The sequence below is a fragment of the Danio rerio genome, chromosome 4 (genome assembly GCF_049306965.1).
Source record: "Danio rerio strain Tuebingen ecotype United States chromosome 4, GRCz12tu, whole genome shotgun sequence".
In the NCBI taxonomy this organism is placed as follows: domain Eukaryota; kingdom Metazoa; phylum Chordata; class Actinopteri; order Cypriniformes; family Danionidae; genus Danio; species Danio rerio.
The window spans coordinates 15454139-15475881 of NC_133179.1; the positions used below are offsets into that span (position 1 = coordinate 15454139).

Genomic DNA, 21743 nt, shown 5'->3' on the forward strand with positions numbered 1-21743 from the left:
TTCAGATTTCTGTGTTAGAACATGTAGTTTAATGCATATTAAACATGTTTACTTGTATTACAAAAAAAATTAAATAGAAATATAATAAATATTTAAATAGGCTTATTTTTTACAAGAAGTAAAATGATGTCCCCAGAATGTGTACGTGAAGTTTCGATTCAAAATACCACACAGATAATGTTTTAGAATGTTTATGCCATTTTGGTGACTGTCACTTTAAATTCAAATGAGATTGTGCTATATTTAAAAAAGGGCGGGGATACAAATGCCTATGTGTCAGCATAGTTCACAAACAAGACTAACATTCCATGCTAATGAGGGAGAGATCATTACTAATGGGTGGGGCTTTCCCCTCTGACGACACATGAAAAGGGAACATGTCAATCTAAGTGAATCAAAGTGTTTCTCAAAACTGTTTTTATACAAATGAGAGTATAAAAAATGTAGTTAATACATTTTTATCATTAGAAGCTGGCTATATTCACATACTGCTGCCACAAAACTGTGTTTGAAGCCCTTATGAAAGTGATTTTTGCATAATAGGTCCCTTTTAACGTAATCAGTCAAATGGAAAAGTGATTAGTGATTAGTTATTAGATAATTTCTTAACCCATTCACCTGCAGTGTCTTTATTTAGAAAGAAACGATATACATTTTGAATACTCTAATAGCTTTAAATGGAATCACAGATAATCAGAGTGATTCAAATCAAATGCGTCATTGCATCTTCAGGAGGCATCTAATAATGATAATGAAGTGGTAATAAACGTTACAACAGCTCAGTCTGCCTTTAAACTAATTAGAAAGTGTGCAAAGCTGTAAGTTTGACACACTACGCAAAGCCCATGCTCAATTTTCATTACGTAATGGAGTGCGGCAGTGAGCATTGTTTTAAAATTACCAGCCAATTTGTCTTCGATACTGAGACACAAACATATTAATTTGGCTTTTTTTCCTCTGAAAGGACTCCTGTGGCAGAAAAGCAATATTTTCATCTGAATGTCAGCGAGTCAGAGCAGTTCGCCTGTGCCTCATTTCCCAAAACAGTCCTCCCTCCTGGGCTCTGGAGTGAAGAGCTGATATCGTGTAAATATCTCTCGGTGTGAAGTGACTCACCATTGTCTCATACTGGCTGGCTTTGGTTTGGATTAGGAGTGTGTTTGGGTTTAGAAAAGCTCTCTTTTTTGCACATATGCAGACATTGTCAGATATTCATGTCTGCTTTTTAGATTCACTTTTTGAAAAACATTTTTTATTATTACTGGGCTGAAGTCAAGGCTAAATTTGAAAGATTTTATGAAACACTGATGCTGTCCAACGGTTTTTGTCTACGTTTTGAAGATGACTTACACGGATCTGGAAGAAGCTGATGCTAAAACCACACCAGAATAACTAGTCAAACATGATTGTAGACTACTGAGCTCCTAAAGTGACATGTGCAAAAGACATAATACTACTAATACTACTAATAATAATACTAATAAGACTAATACTAATAATAATAATAATAATAATAATAATAATAATAATAATAATAATAATAATAATAATAATAATAAGTGTTAACATAAGTATCATGTTAAAACAATTAAGAAATGTGTTCCTGCCGCTAAACAGAAATTAGGGGGAAAATTGTTCAGGGGGCTTACAATTCTGACTTCAACTTATATATATATTATTATATTTATGACAAATAAAAGTAGACAAATAATAGTCCAGCTTTGTTTAGGTGGGAGTGTTGAGTGGCGAAATAGGGACGGGGTTTGCATGAAAAGAGGAGTTACTGTACACGTACACTACGCTCTGATTTTCACAGCGACATCACAGACGCAGGGGAGACAGACAGTGACTGTTTACATGGACATCAGTCATCAAATTATTTGCCTTAATCAGTAAAAAAAACAATATTATGATTAAGGTGTTTACATGAGCTGCTTTTTGAATGTTTCCTTCATGATCTCGTTTTACAGTACATGTTATAGCACATAATACTATTAACGTCATCACATCACCACGTTATCCACATTTCCTCCAGAGTTTCATTCTTAATTTGTCGACTTTAACTGCAGGTTGACACCTTCACTTTCATTCAGGAACATTTCATGCATCCCCCTGTGACAAACGAGATATTGGGTCCACGGAACTGCTGGAAAAGTGTAGTTTTAATTAAATGTCTGATACCACGCGCCGTATGGGGAAAAAAAACGCTTGATGCAATGAAGGGCCGTGTGTGTATAGACTATTCTGTCACAAAATGCAACAAAAACTCTATGCGGCAATAATAGTTTGATTAAGGTGTTTACACATTTAAATTCGGAAAGCAGCATTTACAGCGAATCTTTTAGTTCATAATGTTGTAGTGATATTAACATACTGTAAACTCAGTAACTAAATCATTTTGACTAAGGTATGCCTTTAAAACTGAAGAGAACTGCTGACGATACTAACTAACTTTGCCATCTGAATAAGCATAAACTATGAACACTGATCACATACTTATCAAATCTGTAGAGACAGGACAATCAACACAAACTGCAACAGCGTCTTTTTTTAAAAGGAGAAGAGCAGCAAATCTGGATTTCACCAATTCCAGATGCGAAAAGCTCTTGGGTAAAAAAAAGTTCCTTACAAACATATTTTTGTAGCATGTTAGCAGACCACTGTAATCCACACATGTCTACAAGCAGCTGCGCTCTCATTGCGAGAAAACTAAAACAAAACTTTAGTTTCAGCACGTTTATAAGTCTCCAAACAATTCTCTGAACTCCAAACAACACTCTAACAGCTTAAAACAGTCTTCAAAGCTATATCATGCTTATTATTGAAGTTCTGCCTCATTCCGATAGATGGCGCTGATTGGTGGTCTGGAAAACTTGGAAGTCTTTCTCAAGAATTAATAATGAAAGCTCAAAGACGTCACTTTGTACAGGCCGGTACAGACATCCAGTCTCCACGCTGGAATTTACACAAGGATCTCATGGCTGTGACGTAGCTTCAAAATTTCTTTTCAAACCGGAAGAAAAAATTTGCTTGAAATAACGTAAAAACAACCAATTTTCACTATTTTGTGGAATATATGTGTCCTAATAGAGTTTTTAGCAATGTGGGACACATATATGACTGTCAACATCTCAAAAAATGTGTTTAATTAATCTTAATATTACATTAATATATAAAATATAAAATAAAATAAATATATAATCCATAATTAGTACTAAAAGCTATTTCTCTTTTGTTAGAGAGAGAAACAAACAAACTAAACCTTGAAAGCTCCATTTCAAGAATTTTCCGAGATGCCTCTGGATTTTAGGAAGACCTGTGTGTGACATCTCAACTCTCGGCATGAGCAGTGTTTCCTCAGAGGCGTTTCCTCCGACACCAGCAAACCTGTCTGCGCTCCTGGCCTACATTGCTTAAAAGCCGTCTGTAATGCATTATAAATGAGCGCGGCGCTCAGTGCAGACAGACCTGCTCCAAAGTAGGCCAAAGCTCTGGACATTCCCCAAACTTTAGCCAAGACTGAATCCTTAAAAAGCCCTGACCACGTCCAGAAGGGAGTAAAGATCAGTGCGTTTGAACACACTCAGGCATTCATCACTGCAAACAGGATTAGTTTGTAGAAACAGGTTGACTCAATGTTCTACCTTTATCTGACATTTACATTTATGAGGCTCTCTGGAATGGCAGAGCGCTCTAAATGTTTATGTTCTTTCTGAGTAACTCAACTAAAGTGACCAACATTAATATGACCAGTCTAAATATACACATTATGACTAGACACTCCAGGCAAAAACTGCAGGTTTTTATCTTTCCAATGGGGTATATGCACAGCTAGTGTTCTTTCCCCTACCAATAAACTTCAGATGAACGGTTAATGTGACTATTTTCAATTTCATGTGATTCACAGCATCGTTGTTGTACTGTAATTAAAATATAATCAGTTAAATAGACTTCAGCATTCATTAAGTAGTTCAGGCATAAAACCAGATGAAAATTTGTTTAAACGCAAGCGCCATCAGTAGAAGCAGGCGAGCACAAAAGCTCCATTGAAAATACTGTGTGCTGTTCTTGTCATATACGCTATTCTGAGATTTTGGGTTTATCTAAGATTTTTTTTTTATCTAAATTTAAAGAAAACATCTCAGAAAATTTCAATTACAATAAATATCTTTAAAGGCTGTTTTTTGAAAGTCAGTTTCTGAAAGTAAGTCATATCTATTTTCTGAAGGCTTTTATTGAGGGATTAGTTCATAGATAGCATGCCTAATTATATACATTTTGATATTCCATAAATTCCATGACCTCAACCCTGTTCTGCATACATTTAATATTAACTAATTTTAGAATAAAATATTTATATTTCCTTCTTTCCTCAAGAAAAACAAAAGAAAATGTTTGCTTTTCTGGCTGTTTGCAGAATTTGCAGAAGTAATAAAGAGAGATTGCTAATATATCCTCTGTAAAAACATGTATATGTGCATAATATGTAATAAAATAATAATAATAATAATAATAAAATGTGATGAAATAAGAATTTGAATTATTTAAATTTGTATGTAAATTAGCATATATTTCATAAAATAATGCAAGATCATCTAAGAAAAACATGATGCTATCACTGAATCACCTACGGAGCCCCTAAAGTGACATGGCCAAAAAATAATAATGAAGACCTTCGCATGGACACGGGATATATATCACGTGCACAAGACATAGCCCTACGTATCGCATATATATGTCATGCACATGCGATATGCACGTCTATATTGAAGAATTGAGGTTGCACTGATGTTCATTGGCACTAAATGGAGCCAAAATACAGTTTTGGAGCATAGAAAAGTGTGAATTTGAAGCATATAATTTCATGAAAGCACTTCTGTTCACATTAGTCTTATTTGAGCTGTAATGCTGTTCTCGTCATTTTTAGGCTAATTTTAGGGTTTGACTGGTCATGTTGCCATGGTAGCAAATGTAAGATTGCATATGATTTCTCACAGAATATCTTAGCAAGGGTTACACATTAAAATCATGTTAAAACTGCATGTTGCGTGTTGTCTGTTTTGTGTGTGTCAGGAATTGTGTACATCTTTGCTGCAGAACAATTTGCCCCAAAAGGGGACAATAAAGTTGCCATTAACAGTAGCAGTAATAGTAACTCACTCAATTTACTTCCCTAGGGTCACGTTGTGCACAATTAAAAATAAGTCTTTTTTTGGATCTGTGGTCCTTTTAAAAACCTTTCATATCTATGGAAACTTTCCATTGCACAATTATATTTTTGACATTTTATTATTTATTTATTTTTTTACAAAATACTAAAAATGTGCAGTTTGTAGCATGCGAATGACATCATGATTTCCACAAAATTGTCTTTTTTTACTACACTCTCAGAACTAAAGGTACACGAGTTGTCATTGGGGTGGTACCTTTTCAAAAGGTACACATTTGTACTTAAAGGGTCCATATTCGTACCTCAAAAGTATATATTAGTACCTAAAAAAATTGAAGAGGGACACGTTTGTACTTTTTAGGTACTAATATGTACCCTTGAGGCATTAATATGGAACTTTTAGGTACAAATTTGTACCTTTTGAAAAGGTACCACCCCAGTGACAACTCGTGTACCTTTATTTCTGGGAGTGTAGGATCAAAATTATACAGTTTTTTAAAAATGTGCAATGTAACCACGTTTTTAATGTCATAGTAATGAAGGACCTAAAGGCATAAAAGGTTATTAGTGATTCGTTTAAAAAAATTGTCAAATAAACTATTCCTAAAGGGAAAAAAATTTGTGTTTTTTGGTCGTTGTTGTTTTTTTTTTAGATAAGAAGTTCACTAAAAAGTTATTTAGGGAACCAAAAACAGCTAAACAGCTTAAATTTGGGATACACTCACAGGTATGCCGTAGAACTGCACGTTTTTATTGTATGGCTGCAAGTGTATCTTTTTTTTATCCTGTTTGGTTTTTGTAAGAGGAGAATCTGAACTTCCCAAATATCAAACACAACATCCTTGTGCCATTCTGACTTCTGTAATCCATATTAGCAATTCAAAGGCTGTCTGTGTGAGGATGCAGTCTCTCCATATACAGTGATGTAGATCAGGTTGAGATGTGATCTGAGATTGGCTGTGAACGCTCGGCTAGAGCATGCTCCGGCTTGCCCATGGCTACAGAGCCGCTGTCTGATTACAGCCAAACATCCACAAGCCTAATCAACACATCTGTTCCACAGGGAGATCCTGTTTCCCCTTTAAAGATCATCAAACATCACAGATGGAGAAGACATGCTTGTATTATAAAACTCTCTGTTTTAAACAAGGTTACCACTTTAAGCCAAATATCAAATCCCCTGACTTCCTCTGACTAAAAAGCTGAATTTGAAAAGTAGGCGGCTTATATTGTGCTTATATTATAATAATGTGTTAAAATGACATCAAAATTTAATAAGAATATCATTTTGCGTGATTTAGTATCCACTATAAGAACAGCAATGTTTAATTGGTGATGTTTATTTATAAACTAATTTCGAGAGGATCATGTGCTTATGATTGCTTGCGGCTGGTCCCGCATTATTCAATTTATGATTCACCAATCAGATGATTCCTAAGCCACTATAAATATCCTAAATTCCATTTTACAGCCATCTTCGTTTTGAAAAATCCCCCCGTACACCCCTACTCCTCCTCCTTTCCTACATGAGTGGCATGGTGGCCCAGTGGTAAGCACTGTTGCCTCACAGCAAGAATGTCACTGGTTTTAGTCCTCATCAAGCCAGACAACGTTTCTGTGCGGAGTTTACACGTTCTCCCTGTGCTCACGTTGGTTTCCCCCTGGTTCCCCGGTTTCCTCTCACCGTCCAAAAGCATCCAAGTTAATTGACTAATCCAAATCCTTTGCCTTGCAAACAGGAGAGAGCCCCGGGCTCGAGGATCTTATAAGCTCAGGGCTCTCTCCCGGGACAGCATGCCAAACAAGCTTTATTTTCAATCATTAGCTAAGTGTGAACTCTTGAAACCTAAGAAAAGTAGTTTCACAAAATTTCATCTAGCTTTGCTGTCTTCTACTTTTTAAACAACCAGGACCCGATCAAACACCTGGCGCGATTTGTTGCTATTTTTAGAACAGCGCAACAGTAATTATCACGTTTTGCACCTAGACTCTCATGGGTGTGCTGGTCTATAAAGGAGGTGTGTTAAGGTGTATTGTTGTTGCTATTGTTGCTATTTTGAGGAACTGAAATAAACCGCACCACTGACCAACTAAAAGCTGGTCTAAAGTCCAGCGTAGAGCGGTTAGTAAAGCGCCTATGCAGGTCCAAAACACAAACACATTGCTTAATACACACAGGATGTACAGCAATACACAAATACCCTTACATATGAAAAATGTAGAGGAATAAAATGTTACAAAAAAATTTTTTTTCAACATAAATATAAAAATCTTCTTGGGGGGGCAGGGCTTTTTTCAGTTTATTCATAACAATTTGCATTTGTATAATGTTATTTTTAATAGTAGTATTATTTATTACAGTGCAACTGACTCATTAAGGGAATGGAAGATGAGACTCTAATTGGTTTAATGTACGTTATGCTCAAAACACACCCATAACTTACTAAGTGAATGAGCACAACCCTGTTAGACCATGCGCCAGGGCTCAGAGCCGATGTTTCTGTCCTTAAAATATCAAAAGTAGATTCGGACATTCCCTTAATGCTTTTTTTGCCATGCGCTTCATTTTGAAAATCTAGGTGTAAGGTCTAGAGCCCTCAGTCTTTGAAGTGGTCATTTTGAAGTCAACGCTTTTAAAATTGATATTATCATGACATCTTGTCATTAGTTAACAGGTACAGTTTGGTAGCAGTGAGTGACTGTCAGTTGTTGAGAGTGAAAGGAATAAAATGAAGCTGAAAAAAAAATACTATAACAATAGGCATGAAACAGCATAATTATAGAAAAACTATATATAAATTATAATAAAAAATGTAAAGACACAAATAAAAATCCTTGAAATTCCATAACTTAGACCAAATAAATCCATGTCTGGATTAGCTCTTTAAAAATTCCATGATATTCCAGAAATTCCATAAAAGCTGCATACATTTTATACTTTAAGAACTAGATAGAGTTTTAAAATAAGATTAAATACGATTTAATCTCAATCTCTCTCTCTTTGTTTCTCTAGATATCCTGATTTGATCCCACGGATTTACTCAGTACGACAAAGGAGGAACAGCCAGGAACTAGAGATTTAGTTTCCTGGTCCCATCTACATTTAGGACACGGACTGTGCCGACTACCTCCTGCAGCTCCACTGGATGAAATTTTCTCCTCATGCCGACGCTGATGCTGAGACTGACAGCTGCGAATGAGTTTCTCTGCCCAGTCGGAGGAGGCTTGTTCAGCTGAATCTACGTTTCGACAGCTGTTGAAGGACTTTAATGAGACTGTTGTCTTTGACAACCTCTACCTTGCCTTGTCATTTCACAAGTTAAGATTTAGATGCAGGGAACAGGAGTGCATTCAAGAGAGGAGGCTGCGGTGTCAATAAATCTCTACAGTATGTCATGTTTGCACTGCTCTGAAGCCATTGGCTGGCTTTTAGTTTTTTTTGAAGTAGCTACATTATTTTTAGTTTATTTGACCCTAACGGATACAGTGGAAGGATACAGTATTTAAAACTCACATTACCTGTTGTTCTGCAAGGAGTTTTATGTGAAATTTGCCAGTGCAGATTTCCTTGCAAAGTCAAGTCATGCCGAATCTGCATGTTGACCAACAGAAGGACGATGTTTGGCGTGAATGTGACTTGAGACCTGTGATTCATGCATCGCTATACTACAACAGACAGTGGACTTTGTGCGACCGTACCATAAGGTGCCATTCACACAGAATAAAAAAACCCAGGTCAGTGAAACCGAAAACAAAAATTTAATTACAAATAAATGTAAGAAGCTGAATGTCTTTAAACTTGAGCGTTGCATTTATAGAACACAAAATGAGCTCAGCTGTAAGGTTCTTAAAGTTAAAAACAGATTCTTATTGATAGATTTTCTTGATATTAACAATAAAAAGTGTATAGAGGGCACTTTTGCGAGCTCTGGGGTTGCTACTGTATATGTTTTTGTCGAAGCCAGACAAATTAAAATGATTTTTGGCAATTAATTATGTCGGTTGGACATTTTGGACATAGACATGAAAATTAGATGTCCAACATACCGTATATTTCAGTGAATTGTTAATGGTCTGTACACATATCCAAGTTAATTGAATTTTAGAGCACAGAAAAATACGATAAACTAAAATAATGCAAAAAAACTAGATATGAAAACTAGAAGCTTTCAAATTATACATGGTTGTTTTATGAGGTTTTATACTATGATATTATGGTCAGAGGCGGACTTAGTAATTTCGGGGCACTAATCAATTCCAGGTATGGGGCCCTAGCATTTTTAAAAATTAAATTGCATGTTAAGCAATAAATTCACAAATTAAAATAAAACAAGTTCACAAACTATGTACAGCAGGGGTGTCCAAACTTGGTCCTTGAGGGCCGGTGTCCTGCAGATTTTAGCTTTAAATTAAAGATGTTTCTAAAAAGCCTAGTAAGAGTTTGCTTAGCTAGTTGCTTTTTTGGAAATTTGGCGCTAGGGCTGTCTGAAAAGTCGCTAAGTTAACAAAACTGGATGGCATTAGAGTCTTTGATTGAAGCACTCACACCTCGCACATGTGAAGTACGGACAAAACATTCCATCATTTAGGGGTGCTCCCGGTCTTGAAAATAACTAAAACGTTAAAATCTTAACAGTAATTGACAGATTTTACAAAATATGATAGAAAATGTATTAAAAAAACTATATGATTAATATAGGCTTTGGCATTGGTAGGAGGCCCCTAATTCCCCAGGACCCTAAGCGGCTGCTTATCTCACTTATTGGTTAAGTCCGCCCCTGATTATGGTTTAAAATATTTAAAGGGATCACTTATTCAAAACTGAAAACTCTGTCATCATTTACTTTCCCTCCACTTGATCCAAAATTGTTTGACTTTCTTTTTTTAACACAAAAGAAGACATTTTTAAAAATGTTGGTACTGGTAACTATTCACTTCCATGGTATCCTACTTCTTGTTCCTACTATGCAAGTCAATGATTACAGGTTTTCAGTTTATATGTGTTGTTCAACAGAATAATGAAACTCATTAATGTTTGGAACCACCTGAGGGACAAAATAGTGAGTACATTTCCATTTTTGGGAGATCTATGTCTTTAAATGCATAAATGTCCCACCATGACAGCTGAATTCACACAGAAATATTACTATTACATACAATCCTGCACAACAAATCACACCTATCAGTGTCGCAAACACGCAAAGCACAGCAAAAGACAGCATTAGCTCCACTCTCTTCAATATAGCATACAGACAAAAAAAAAATTTGCTGCTCAAACTACTTATTTAAAATGAGCTCAGTCAACACAAATCTTGAGCTTTTTTTGGAGACAACTTGAGTGTTTTATGTTCAATCTACTTAAATTTGTAAAAAAAAAAATAATAAAAAGTAACTTAATCGATTTGTTGACAATTTGAAGGAATTATCCAATTTCCATATACTTGTTGCTTCAAATCATTTTTATTTACATACAAAAACAATAGAAAACCAGCAGATTAAAATGCACTAATGTGTTCTGTGTGAATGGCACCACAAACCTGGCCGACAACATTTACAATTTTCTCCTTCGGTTTCCAGAAAGGCTCATTTCAAACACTTCAAAACGATTGTAACTACTGAAATTTTAGGGTGAGGATATAATTTCTACATAAAAGCAATAGAATACGTATTTAGTGTCATTTATCCACCGTAAGAAGTGGCATTGCTTTATGGAGTGTAGATCTGGATACCCAGTCAGTTCATTGTAGAAATACAGTACCATCTTTTTTTCCCCCTATTGAACTTGTGCACTGAGTCGAAACCAACTAGACATAGGTAAAAGTAGCCACTGTTAGGCTGTGAGTATTCACCTGCAATAACACACAGCGCTGTGCTGACTTGTGTTGTGTATAGAGGAGAACTTGTTGTGATCTTGTTTATCTATTTAAGGTGAAACTAATAGTTTTTCGACCCTCCTGGAGGGAAGAGAGGTGTGTTCTGTTTTGGAGTAATAAGTTATAATGGTTATAAATTGCCTTACGGTAAACCTGTAGTTCATGCCTAGCACCTTGTTCTGTGATAGTGGTTGGTACCTCAGTTGAAATGTGTGATCTGGCCGTCCACCTGTTAAACTTCTCTGTTTTTATTATGGGCTCTCTGGGTGGGATAGGGGGGGCAGCGGAGTTGTAATTGCACTTGTTAATTCAATTTTTACGGTTGCAATCTGGGAGAAATAAAGATTTATCTTTTGCAGTGTTCTTGGATGTCCATCAGAGCTCTCTCTCTCTGTCTCTTCCCAAATCTTCTCAAAAGTTATTTCATTTTCATACATTACAATCCCAAGTTTGGGATCAATTAGTTTTTTTTTAATATATTAAATACTAAGTTTTTAATATTTTTAAAAATGTTGGAAATGGTAACCATTATCTTTCATAGTATTTGTATGGAAGTCAATGGTGACAGGTTTTTAGATTTTTGGAAATATGTATTATTTTGTGTTCAACAGAATAAAGAAACACATTAGGATTTGGAACCACCTAAGGGAGACTAAATAGTGAATAAATTTCCATTTTTGGGTGATCTATGTCTTTACGTGCAAATGACAGCTGAATTCACACAGAAAAACTACATTGATTCTGCAATCAGTGTCACAACAAGCAAATCATAGCAAAACAAAGCTATTATAGTAAATACTAATAATAGAGACATATTAAATTATAAAAACTGACAATAATAATAATAATAATAATAATAATAATAATAATAATATTAATTAATCAAAGAATTCTGGCTTAATAATACTGATGTTCTCGAAACTATCATAGCACAGCTGTTTTCAGCATTGAATATAATACAAAATAAGAAATTAGAATAGTTTCTGGAGAATCCTGAGACACATAAAGATTAAATTAATAGCTAATGCAAATTCAACTTGCCATCAATGAAATATTTTACATATTCCAATACATTCGAATGTAAAACAGCTATTTTAAATCACAATACTATTTCACAATATTCCCATTTTTTCTGTATGTATGATCAAATAAATGCAGTCTCTATAAGCATACGACTAAAAAGTAAAATAAACTATTTAACTTTAGAATTAATTCATGGTTAATATTTATGCATTTGAGCAAAACACAATTTTTATTTCTATAAACCAGGGGTTGCCAAACTTTGACTCAAGATCCCCAACATTTTATAAACATACAAATGTTGAATGCAGCAGCTCACACACACCAATAACCCAAAAAAAGCATTATATATATATTTATATACTATCATTATATATATATATATATATATATGTGTGTGTGTGTGTGTGTGTGTGTATGTGTGTTAGTATATGTATATGTATATATATATATATATATATGTGTGTGTGTGTGTGTGTGTGTGTGTGTGTGTGTGTATATATATATATATATATATATATATATATATATATATATATATATATATATATATATATATATATATATATATATATATTATAGTCATTTATTAATTTGTTTAATTTAATATTAACCTCACCTATTGAGACCATTTTTCAGATTAATAATACTATTAGCCTACCTATAATTCAACTAGTCTTCCATTTTAAATGCTTTTTTCATAATCACTAATACTGACTAGTGGTGCTTTTCCAAACCAATTCATAAATGTCCTTTGAATCCTGTCTGATTTTTTTATATCACACCACAAGTTGTCTGATCTCAAAGCAGAAGTGATGACTCATGCTATCCACCCCTTTAGGTTTCCATCACACACATCACATCTGTCAAAGGCGAGTGTGACCCAGCAGACTAGAGAGTTTCCATCTCACCTTTGAGCAGTTGATTATTCCTCCAGAGGAGCGACAGCAGCACCTGCCGCCTCCGTCTCCCCAGCGCAGGCTCCTCTGCTGGGCCTCCCCTTGCTCTAATTGCTTCCCGAGCTGGAAGTTCCACTCTGAGGAGAAACACAGCTCAAATGAGTTTGTGTGGCCGGCTATTCCTGAACTTGTCTGAATGCAGAACCCTAGGCGACAGACTGACGCTTTTGGTCGACAGACACAAGTATGAGTTTGAAAATAGTTTGAAAGGAAGAGTCGCATCATTAAAGCCAGAGAGATGACAAGAAAAGTGTAGAAAAGCAAAATAAAAGTTTGATTGATGAAAAGAGAAGCCATGGTCAAAATTATTAGCCCCCTTGGTAAATATGAGAAGGAATTATTTTAATCTAATCTTCCTTAAAATACACTTATATACTGTATAAGTATATTTCCATTATAAATGTTTAAGCAACAGGTAAAAATATGCATTATTCTATTCAATTATAGCCCTGCCAATATATATTCTAACACATTTTCTTTACAAACTGTAATATGAAATGATTGCGAACATTATGATTTTTTAGATCTTTAAGACCAGGTAAAGTAACACTATAAAATACTACTAGCATTGTATGCAATGGTATTGGTAGTTTAGTAGTATTGATAGTTTCATACTTAAAAGAAATTAAAAAATAATAATTAAAAGTTGATTATAGCAATCAACATGTTATTTAATTTTATTTAATGTGTTAAATTTATTTAAAATTAGCTTATTCTTTCTTAAACACATCCATATACAGTACATACATCACATATATATTTATGAAGAGTTCAGATGCAAAAACCTCTAAATGCCATCTGAAATTTTCTCCTAAAATGATCATTTTTCTTAGCCTTATACATAAGTCTTCAGTTATTTCACTTTAAAGTCGATGAAAAGAACTTCTCCATCACTATAAAAGCAAAATTATTGAGCCAACACTCAAGAGTCTGAGAAAAATACAAATTTTAGAAGAAAATATCATGGCATTTTTAGGTTTCACACAAGTCTTTACACTAAAAAAATATGATTTTTGGTCTTGTTTTTTGTTAAACTGATGAAAATTAGGTGAAAAAACAAGTACAAATATCCCCCGATGGGCTTAACTGAATTTAGCTACTCTTCACGCCTCATTTATAGATATTGTGCTTGTTTTAAGCCTCTTGTGTCATTTAAAAGCCACTGAGATGACAAGAGAAGGTGCACAGAAACAGGTGTGAAAAAGACAGATACGATGATTCATAATTGATTTAAAAGACAAAAAGAGAAGAGCAACAGACAAAAATATGATAATCACATTCATTTATCAGCAGCTCTAGAAGCTAACCTTAACAACAAATCACAGAAACCACATTAATCTATTTAAGATCTATTTATAGCCCAGCCGCCGTCTCGTGTCTGAGGGGAGACTGGAAGCCATTCTTTGGAAGGTGTGAAGTTAGCATTAAACGGATTAGCTCATTAAGCTGAGCCGGGGCTCTTTACGTATGCATTAAAACTTTATCACGGTCTCAGAAGGGCTATTAAATTTCACGAAGCCCACTAGACACACGCCGAAGTTACATTCACCTCGTATAGTCAATGACCCTCACGGGAGCATATCTGATCGCATGTGAATCCATTGCTAATGTTTCATCCGCACTAATGACTGGGTAAAACCGAGATGCACTGTCTGCCCCAGTTTGAGTGTCATTAAAGTTCCTTTCGGTGGGCTCCCTTCACAGCATGTCTCTTTATCTTTTGATGCACATCCCCACAAATGGTCTTTTCCTCTTTTTTCAAATATAATATTCTCTGGACTGTTCAACACCTGTTCAAATGTGCTGTAGCTGGGATGGTCTTTAAACTAATGCAACTAGGGCAAATATATATGTCAGAGACACCTGTTTTGAGCAGTGAAGTCCATTGATTTGGTGCTAACAATTCACCGATTGTGGAATAAAGTTACTGATCATTAGAAAGTTAACGCTGATGATGAGTCTTAATTGCTTGACTTTAAAAAGCGTTTGGCACCAAAATTGAAAATGATGTACAAATCTGTTGGTGTTACTTTCACTTATTTCATGTTGTTTCAACTTAATTTTTTTTTTAAGTAATACAAAATTAAAATAGCTTAAAAGCTCATTTGATTCAATAAACCACAGTATTTGAATCCCTAAAACACGGCTTAATGTTTTAAAACAGTGATTTTAAATGCAGCAGGCCCAGGACGTCAACATTACGTCAGATTGACATTGTACCCCAACATCATGGAAATCAGGTTAACGTCAAAACCCAATGCCTGTCCGACATGAATGTTCAACGTCAGACAGACGCTGCATTTTGGTTACTTTCCAATGCAACTCAAAACAACAAAATATCAATGTGATGTTAGAGCTTGGCGTTGTGTGTACATTACCAATAAGACGTCTGTCAGACGTTGAATTTTGGTTGCCATACTTGACGAATAAATGTCAGTTTTTGATGTCAATATGAAATTGGTTTAAGATGTTTAACATCTTACGATGTTGTGTGTCTGCTGGGAAAAGATTGTATTTCAAATACCTTACAGAAAAAAACACACTGACATACAAATGTATGCATTCAGAGATGTTTTAAATGGTTTTCTGTGGGGGGAAAATGCTATTAAATGTGTTCAGGACGAATCTGTTTACTAGGATATAGTTTGTCAACCAATTTCTGTACTCTGTAGTAGTTGTACTTAATTTAAATGGTAAAAATGTAGCAAAGGAAAGCCTTGTTTTGTGTGTTGACAAATGAAAACTACAGTATATGAATTGAATCAAATCAAACAGTGAAGTTGTGAACTCATGTTGTGGGTACCAAATGTTGTCACATATATAGCAATATTAGTAAATGTTGACTTTATGGGGACATTTGGTTACTTTTACTTATTTCAAACAAGTTTTATGTTATTTTATCTTCTGTCTTTTATCTTACTTTTTTAAAGTTATGCAAGATTGAAATTGCTTAAAGCTAATTTGACTAACAAACCACAGCATTTCACTAAAAACATAGCTTAATCTTCTAAAACAGTGATATTAAAAGATCAAATTTTGAATGTCTTTCTGATGAAGCATACATACTATATACAATGTATGCATTAGAGCATTCCGATATTTTAAATGGTTTTCTGGTGGGGGGAAATGCTATTAAATGTGTTTGAGATGAATCTGCTCACTGGGATATAGTTCAATAAGCAATTTCTGTACTCTGTAAGAGTTGTTTTTAATATGAATTGTAAAAATGAAGCAAAGGAAAGCCTTGTTTTGTGTGTTGACAAATGAAAACTATATGAATTGAATGAAATCAAACATTGAAGCAATTTCAGATTTCAGATGTGTCATGCAGTAAAGTAAATGACAGTGCAGAAAGAGAGGAAATAGAGTGTTGTGGGTACCAAATGTCCTCCCCAGGAAAATGTCTCATAAATCACGCAGAATAAAGTATTGTGAAAATGTAAAAATGCAGATTGTTTCTTGTAGTTGGGTTTAGGGGATAGAATATACAGTTTTAATAGTATTCAAGTCATAAAGTCAAAAATATAGCTGCATAAGTGTGTGTTGTATGGCTTTCCTTCATCAGGTATTAACTGTTGAGTGTCCAGAGACCCCGTTGAGTGGACAGAACAGACTGACACGCGACTGCAGCAGCTGCTGGCTCACACAAATTCACTTTGCATGTCATCTTCAATTAAAGTCATTGTTACAGTGACTGCATGTGCGCAAGACTGCAGAATTCACTGGCAAATGATACTTTATATGCTTGAATCAAAAATTCAGTGATATTAAAAAACATATATGTTGAAATTTTAAACTTTAATTCAATTTGAATCAATCAATTCAATAATAATTAAATACATTAATACACACATACTGTATATCAAACTAAATATCACACACACATATATAACACTATGATTTCAATATAACCTAGGAAAGAGCGGAGCACAACGTAACACTTATTGGTTTTGTTCAAATAACGATCAAAGTATTGGGGTTAGACAAACCATATTTCTTTACCAATAACACACAAGCCTTTCCTTCAAATGAGCCCTGGAATTATGATTGCCGGACCTATGGTCTCTGTGCAGTATTGCCATTTAACATCGCGTTACTTTGTGCCCCGCGCTCCCCTATATTTGCCTGTATATGACAGACTTTGTTTATAATTTATTTACTGGTTCAACATATTTAACTATGACTAATTTAACATATAATAATGCATATATATATATATATATATATATATATATATATATATATATATATATGCATTATTATATATAGAATACAAGAATACAATAAACAATATACATATATAGTGGATTTACTAGGCATGTTCTAGCATAAAAGGTTCATCTTTGTTATATTCTATTAAGGTCTGGAGAAATATCATAGTTTTTACAACAAAACTAAAGTGACTTCTAGAATCTAGAGAAAAATGTTGTTTCCATGGGGACTCTTGTTTTATTTTTCATTTTTTTTTACCCATTTTTTATTCCTTTATATCCCTAAACATAAACATACACACACCTTCACTCCTGCTGTCTCACATCCGTACTCCCTTCTTAAGCAGCAAATCCCTGGAAAACCAGGTCTGAAATCCTTTCTCTGGAACAAAGCAAAAACACAAACAGGGCCAGGGATCGTGAGCGGTTCACACAGACTTATCGGCTGAATGCTGCGGGAGTTTGGCAGATGAGGGAATCTGTCCTCGTCAGGGTCTCGGCCCTACAGAATTCAATCACCACTGGCTAATCTGGTTTATTTGGCTTGCACGGGCGCAGAGGCAATTTCCAGCTAAAGGCATTAAGGGCTTTACTTCAGCCAGGTAATTGATTGTTTGAGATGAGAGGGGGAAATTAGATAACACAAATTGATGGAGAGAGAACGGTGCCCTTCTGTTTGCTATAGTTTGATAAAGCTAATAAGGAGAAGACGAAAACCAAAGTTACGAGCGGGTGTTAAATTAATTCGGACAAACATTTAAATAGCCTTTTTGTCACTAAAATTGAGGCGCCTCTTTTCACACCACTGTCTTTAATTAAACACATTACACTGTAATTGAGAACTGCAGGACTTACAGAATTAATCACACACCTCTGCTCTGTAACTAATATGATAGTCGGTGGGATTATAGTGCATTGAAATGCTTAACTTACATTACCCAGTTGTACATCTCACAAAAAAAAAATTGTGGTTAATTATTTCAACTTATTGTTTTGAATACACTTCTATAATGTGTCCATCTAACAAGGCATTTTAAGAGTATTTGTCTTGGAATCAGCAATCATCTAACATAAGTTAACAATGACAAAACTAAAATTAAAGAGATTTCAGCCATAAATGAAAATTTTGTCACGATTTACTCTGCCATAAGTGGTTCCAAACTTTCATGAGCAATTCTTTCTTCTGTTGAAAACAAAAGAAGATATTTGAAGAAATTTAAAAACAAATAAGGTGTAGATCTGTTTTAGTTCAGGACTCTGGGCAGGCCATTTCATTATTTCAATGTTTTCAGCTTCAAGGAAGAGTTTAATCTGTGTGACGGGGATTCATTCCTGTTTAAAAACAAACACTAATGGAAGTCAATAGTTCAACACTCTAGCAACCCCATTTAATGTCCTAACAACAGCACAGAAACAATGTAGCTACCATCTAAAAGACCATAACAGCTACACAGGAACACCTTAATGCCCACACAGAGACGCTTAACGACCTCATAGGAACATCTTAGAAATAATCCATAGCAATCGAATAGCAGCACCATTTGAACCCAACCTGTATTCTAAAATATTGTGGCTGAAGCTATCAAACTGACATTAACAGAAGGCTGCAAAAAAAATCATGCTTTAATAAAAAAAAAAAGCTTTTACAGTGGATTAACCTGAACAAATTAATTGTTCACCAAAATAATAACAACATACGCTAGGAAATAAGCATAGTTAATTTTGATCATTCAAAATTGTAAAGAATTTTAGTTGTGGTTCTACCATGCAAGTAAAAAACAGTGATCAAAATTAGGAAATGGGTAGGAAGTTTTCAGCTCAGGTTTGGCTCAGGACTCTGGGCAGGCCATTTCATTATTTCAATGTTTTCAGCTTTAAGGAAGAGTTTAACCTGTGTGACAGGGGGTTTCTTGTCCTGTGTGAAAAGTGCTGGATGAAAAATATTGTTGCTGACGTAACTTCTCAAAAAACAAAAACATTTGGATTCATTGTCATGTTTCTGTATAAGAGCCCATCTCATGCTACAGAAACCGACACCAAACCACGTCACTTAACCTCCACTTTACTGACTTCTACATACACTTTGGGTCCAGTCTTGCCCCAGGTTGAGGACAAACATAATTTCCCATTGGGCTTGCTTTACAAGAAAAAATTGCTTTCATCAGTAATGATCAGATGGTCCAGATTCGCACATCAAGAAAGATCCCAGTTCAGTTCTGAAATGGAGATCTCACTTTAAAAGTGTTCTAAACGTGGATCATTTTTGGCAGAAAGCAGCACCCTGCCTCTTAAGTGAACGCATCTTCATGCAAAACAAGGCTGAGCAAGAAAAATCTTATTTACAGTGTGCAAGCTGATGCAAAATTCCCTCTTGCGAGCTCCGTATTTATAAACCATATGGATCTTAGTGCGTTGCATTAGTAAAGGGCTCCTGCTGTAAATGGAAGGTCAGTGCGCAGCAGCTGGGCAGTGCCGGCCTCTCCCGTCCCAGCTGGAAACACTTACCCACCGAATGGACCAAGCCACTCCAAACAACCACCCACAAGTATCTGCCCTTTTCTGCTTTGTGTTCTAATATAGCGCTATTGATTTTATGTTTCCCTGTGAGGAAAAGAATCTGGCTTTTTGGAGTCCATTAATGACAGCTTGCATCTTGCTGGAGAGACCAAATGGAAGAGAGAAACTGGAGGGGGAATGAAGCTTTTAAACTTGAAAAATGACGCAAGAGCAGTCGGTGAAACACAATGCATTAGCATGTTCAAATATGACTACAAAGGCCACATTAGCTGATGAGGAACATTGTGAAATATCAAGGGTTTCAGTCAGTAGTATGATCATTTAATAAAAAAATATTGGTCTTTATATGCACTTAATAAATTGACTTAAACATCATACTTGGACGATTCGGTTTTAATCCAGTTACATCAGATAACAGTTTGCTGGAGGGAAAGATTATTTTGAAAAACAACGATAGCTAATTCTATTTATTGTTTGTTTACTTATTAAACTAGGAACGTCCCATTGAGATACAATATCTCTCCTACCAGGGAGTCCTAGTCAAGACATATGCATTTATAAAACCAATAAAATCATAACATGTCACCATTTGAAACGACCCGGTATTCTAAAATATTGTAAAATAATGTGTTAAACTGACATTATCAGAAGAACGGGGGGGAACACACTTTAATAAAAAAAAGATTTTTCAGTGGATTAACCTAAGCGAATTAATTGTTCACCTAATTAATAACAACATACGCTTGGAAATAATCATTGTAAATTTTTATAATTCAAAATGTTAAAGAATTTTAGTTGTGGTTCTACCATGCAAGTAAAAAACAGTGATCAAAATAAGGAAAGGGGAAGGAAGTGTTAAGATCAGGTTTGGCTCAGGACTCTGGGCAGGCCATTGCATTATTTCAATGTTTTCAGCTTCAAGGAAGAGTTTAATCTGTGTGATGGGGATTCATTCCTGTTTAAAAACAGAAACTACTGGAAGTCAGTAGTGTACCACTCTAGCAACCCTATTTAACGTCCTAGCAACAGCACAGAAACACTGTAGCTACCATCCAAAAGACTATAGCAGCTACACAGGAACACCTTCATGACTATATTGAAAATTATAACATGAAATTCATGAGAAGTGCTGCATTGCATACTAAGTGGAGTCTTTGAGGTTATACTGTAAGTTAAAAAAACAACTATGTTAGCTAATTTTCTAAATAAGAGGTATTCAAACCCTGGGATTACAAGAAAATTGGGACGTCACATTAAACTGTAAATATAAATTACCTTATTATTTAATGAAAAATAAAGAATCAAACATTTTATCAGGACAAATAAACAGCATTAAACTAACAAGAAAAGCAAACTAAATTATTTATTGTATTAGATCGATTGCTATATGATTATTAAAACAATGCGGCATTCTTCTAATCATACATTTGTACAGCAGTCTAGATGAAAATGATTGTGGTAAAATTGGGTTTACATTCGCACATTTGTTTATTTTTGAACAGTGACAACTTGTGACACGGTGTTTACCGCGCTAATTTGAATATTGGCGTCAAAACAAATTTTAATTGAGAATAATGTACTTTGAAATTAGCTGCTAATATGATTTCCCCATTTAGAATTTACAAAGAATACTTTTCTGAGATTATATTCAGGAGAATGTACGAGCATAAACCCAATAAACTTCAATATGACATTGATTACATTCAGTTTCAGTCATGCTTCTTTGCTCGCAGACTGACTTAAAAGTATGTTTTACATCCTAATTAGATTTAGTGAGTCAGTATGGTTTTGAGTATGCTCTTATTTAGCAAGTGTTTTAAGAGACAACCAGATTACTATTAAAACAAATCATACCAGATTCCTTCTGCTTGTATCTGTTATTGAGAGGTGCTGGCATTGCTGAAAAACACGGGAACAACAAACAACATTTGAAGCATGTGGAACATTTGTGAATGACATTGTGCTGGTGTCACCTAGTGGATGGCACCGGCAG

At 34.9% G+C, this 21743-nt stretch overlaps 1 protein-coding gene and 1 long non-coding RNA gene across 2 annotated transcripts in view; one reads left to right on the plus strand and one right to left on the minus strand.

Annotated features, from left to right (window-relative positions):
• Positions 1-11406, plus strand: part of shisal1a (shisa like 1a) — a 56860-nt gene extending 45454 nt beyond the window's left edge. Inside the window, exon 5 of the mRNA XM_005164700.5 lies at positions 8184-11406. Coding sequence (XP_005164757.1) covers position 8184 — 1 coding nt within the window. The 3' untranslated portion in view covers positions 8185-11406. The remainder of the gene's footprint in view (positions 1-8183) is intronic.
• Positions 1-21651, minus strand: part of LOC141381606 (uncharacterized) — a 28032-nt gene extending 6381 nt beyond the window's left edge. Inside the window, exons 1-3 of the long non-coding RNA XR_012402014.1 lie at positions 21605-21651; positions 17538-17615; positions 12975-13099 (exon numbers count right to left, since the gene is read on the minus strand). This is a non-coding gene — a long non-coding RNA (uncharacterized lncRNA). The remainder of the gene's footprint in view (positions 1-12974; positions 13100-17537; positions 17616-21604) is intronic.
• Positions 21652-21743: the final 92 nt, after the last annotated feature.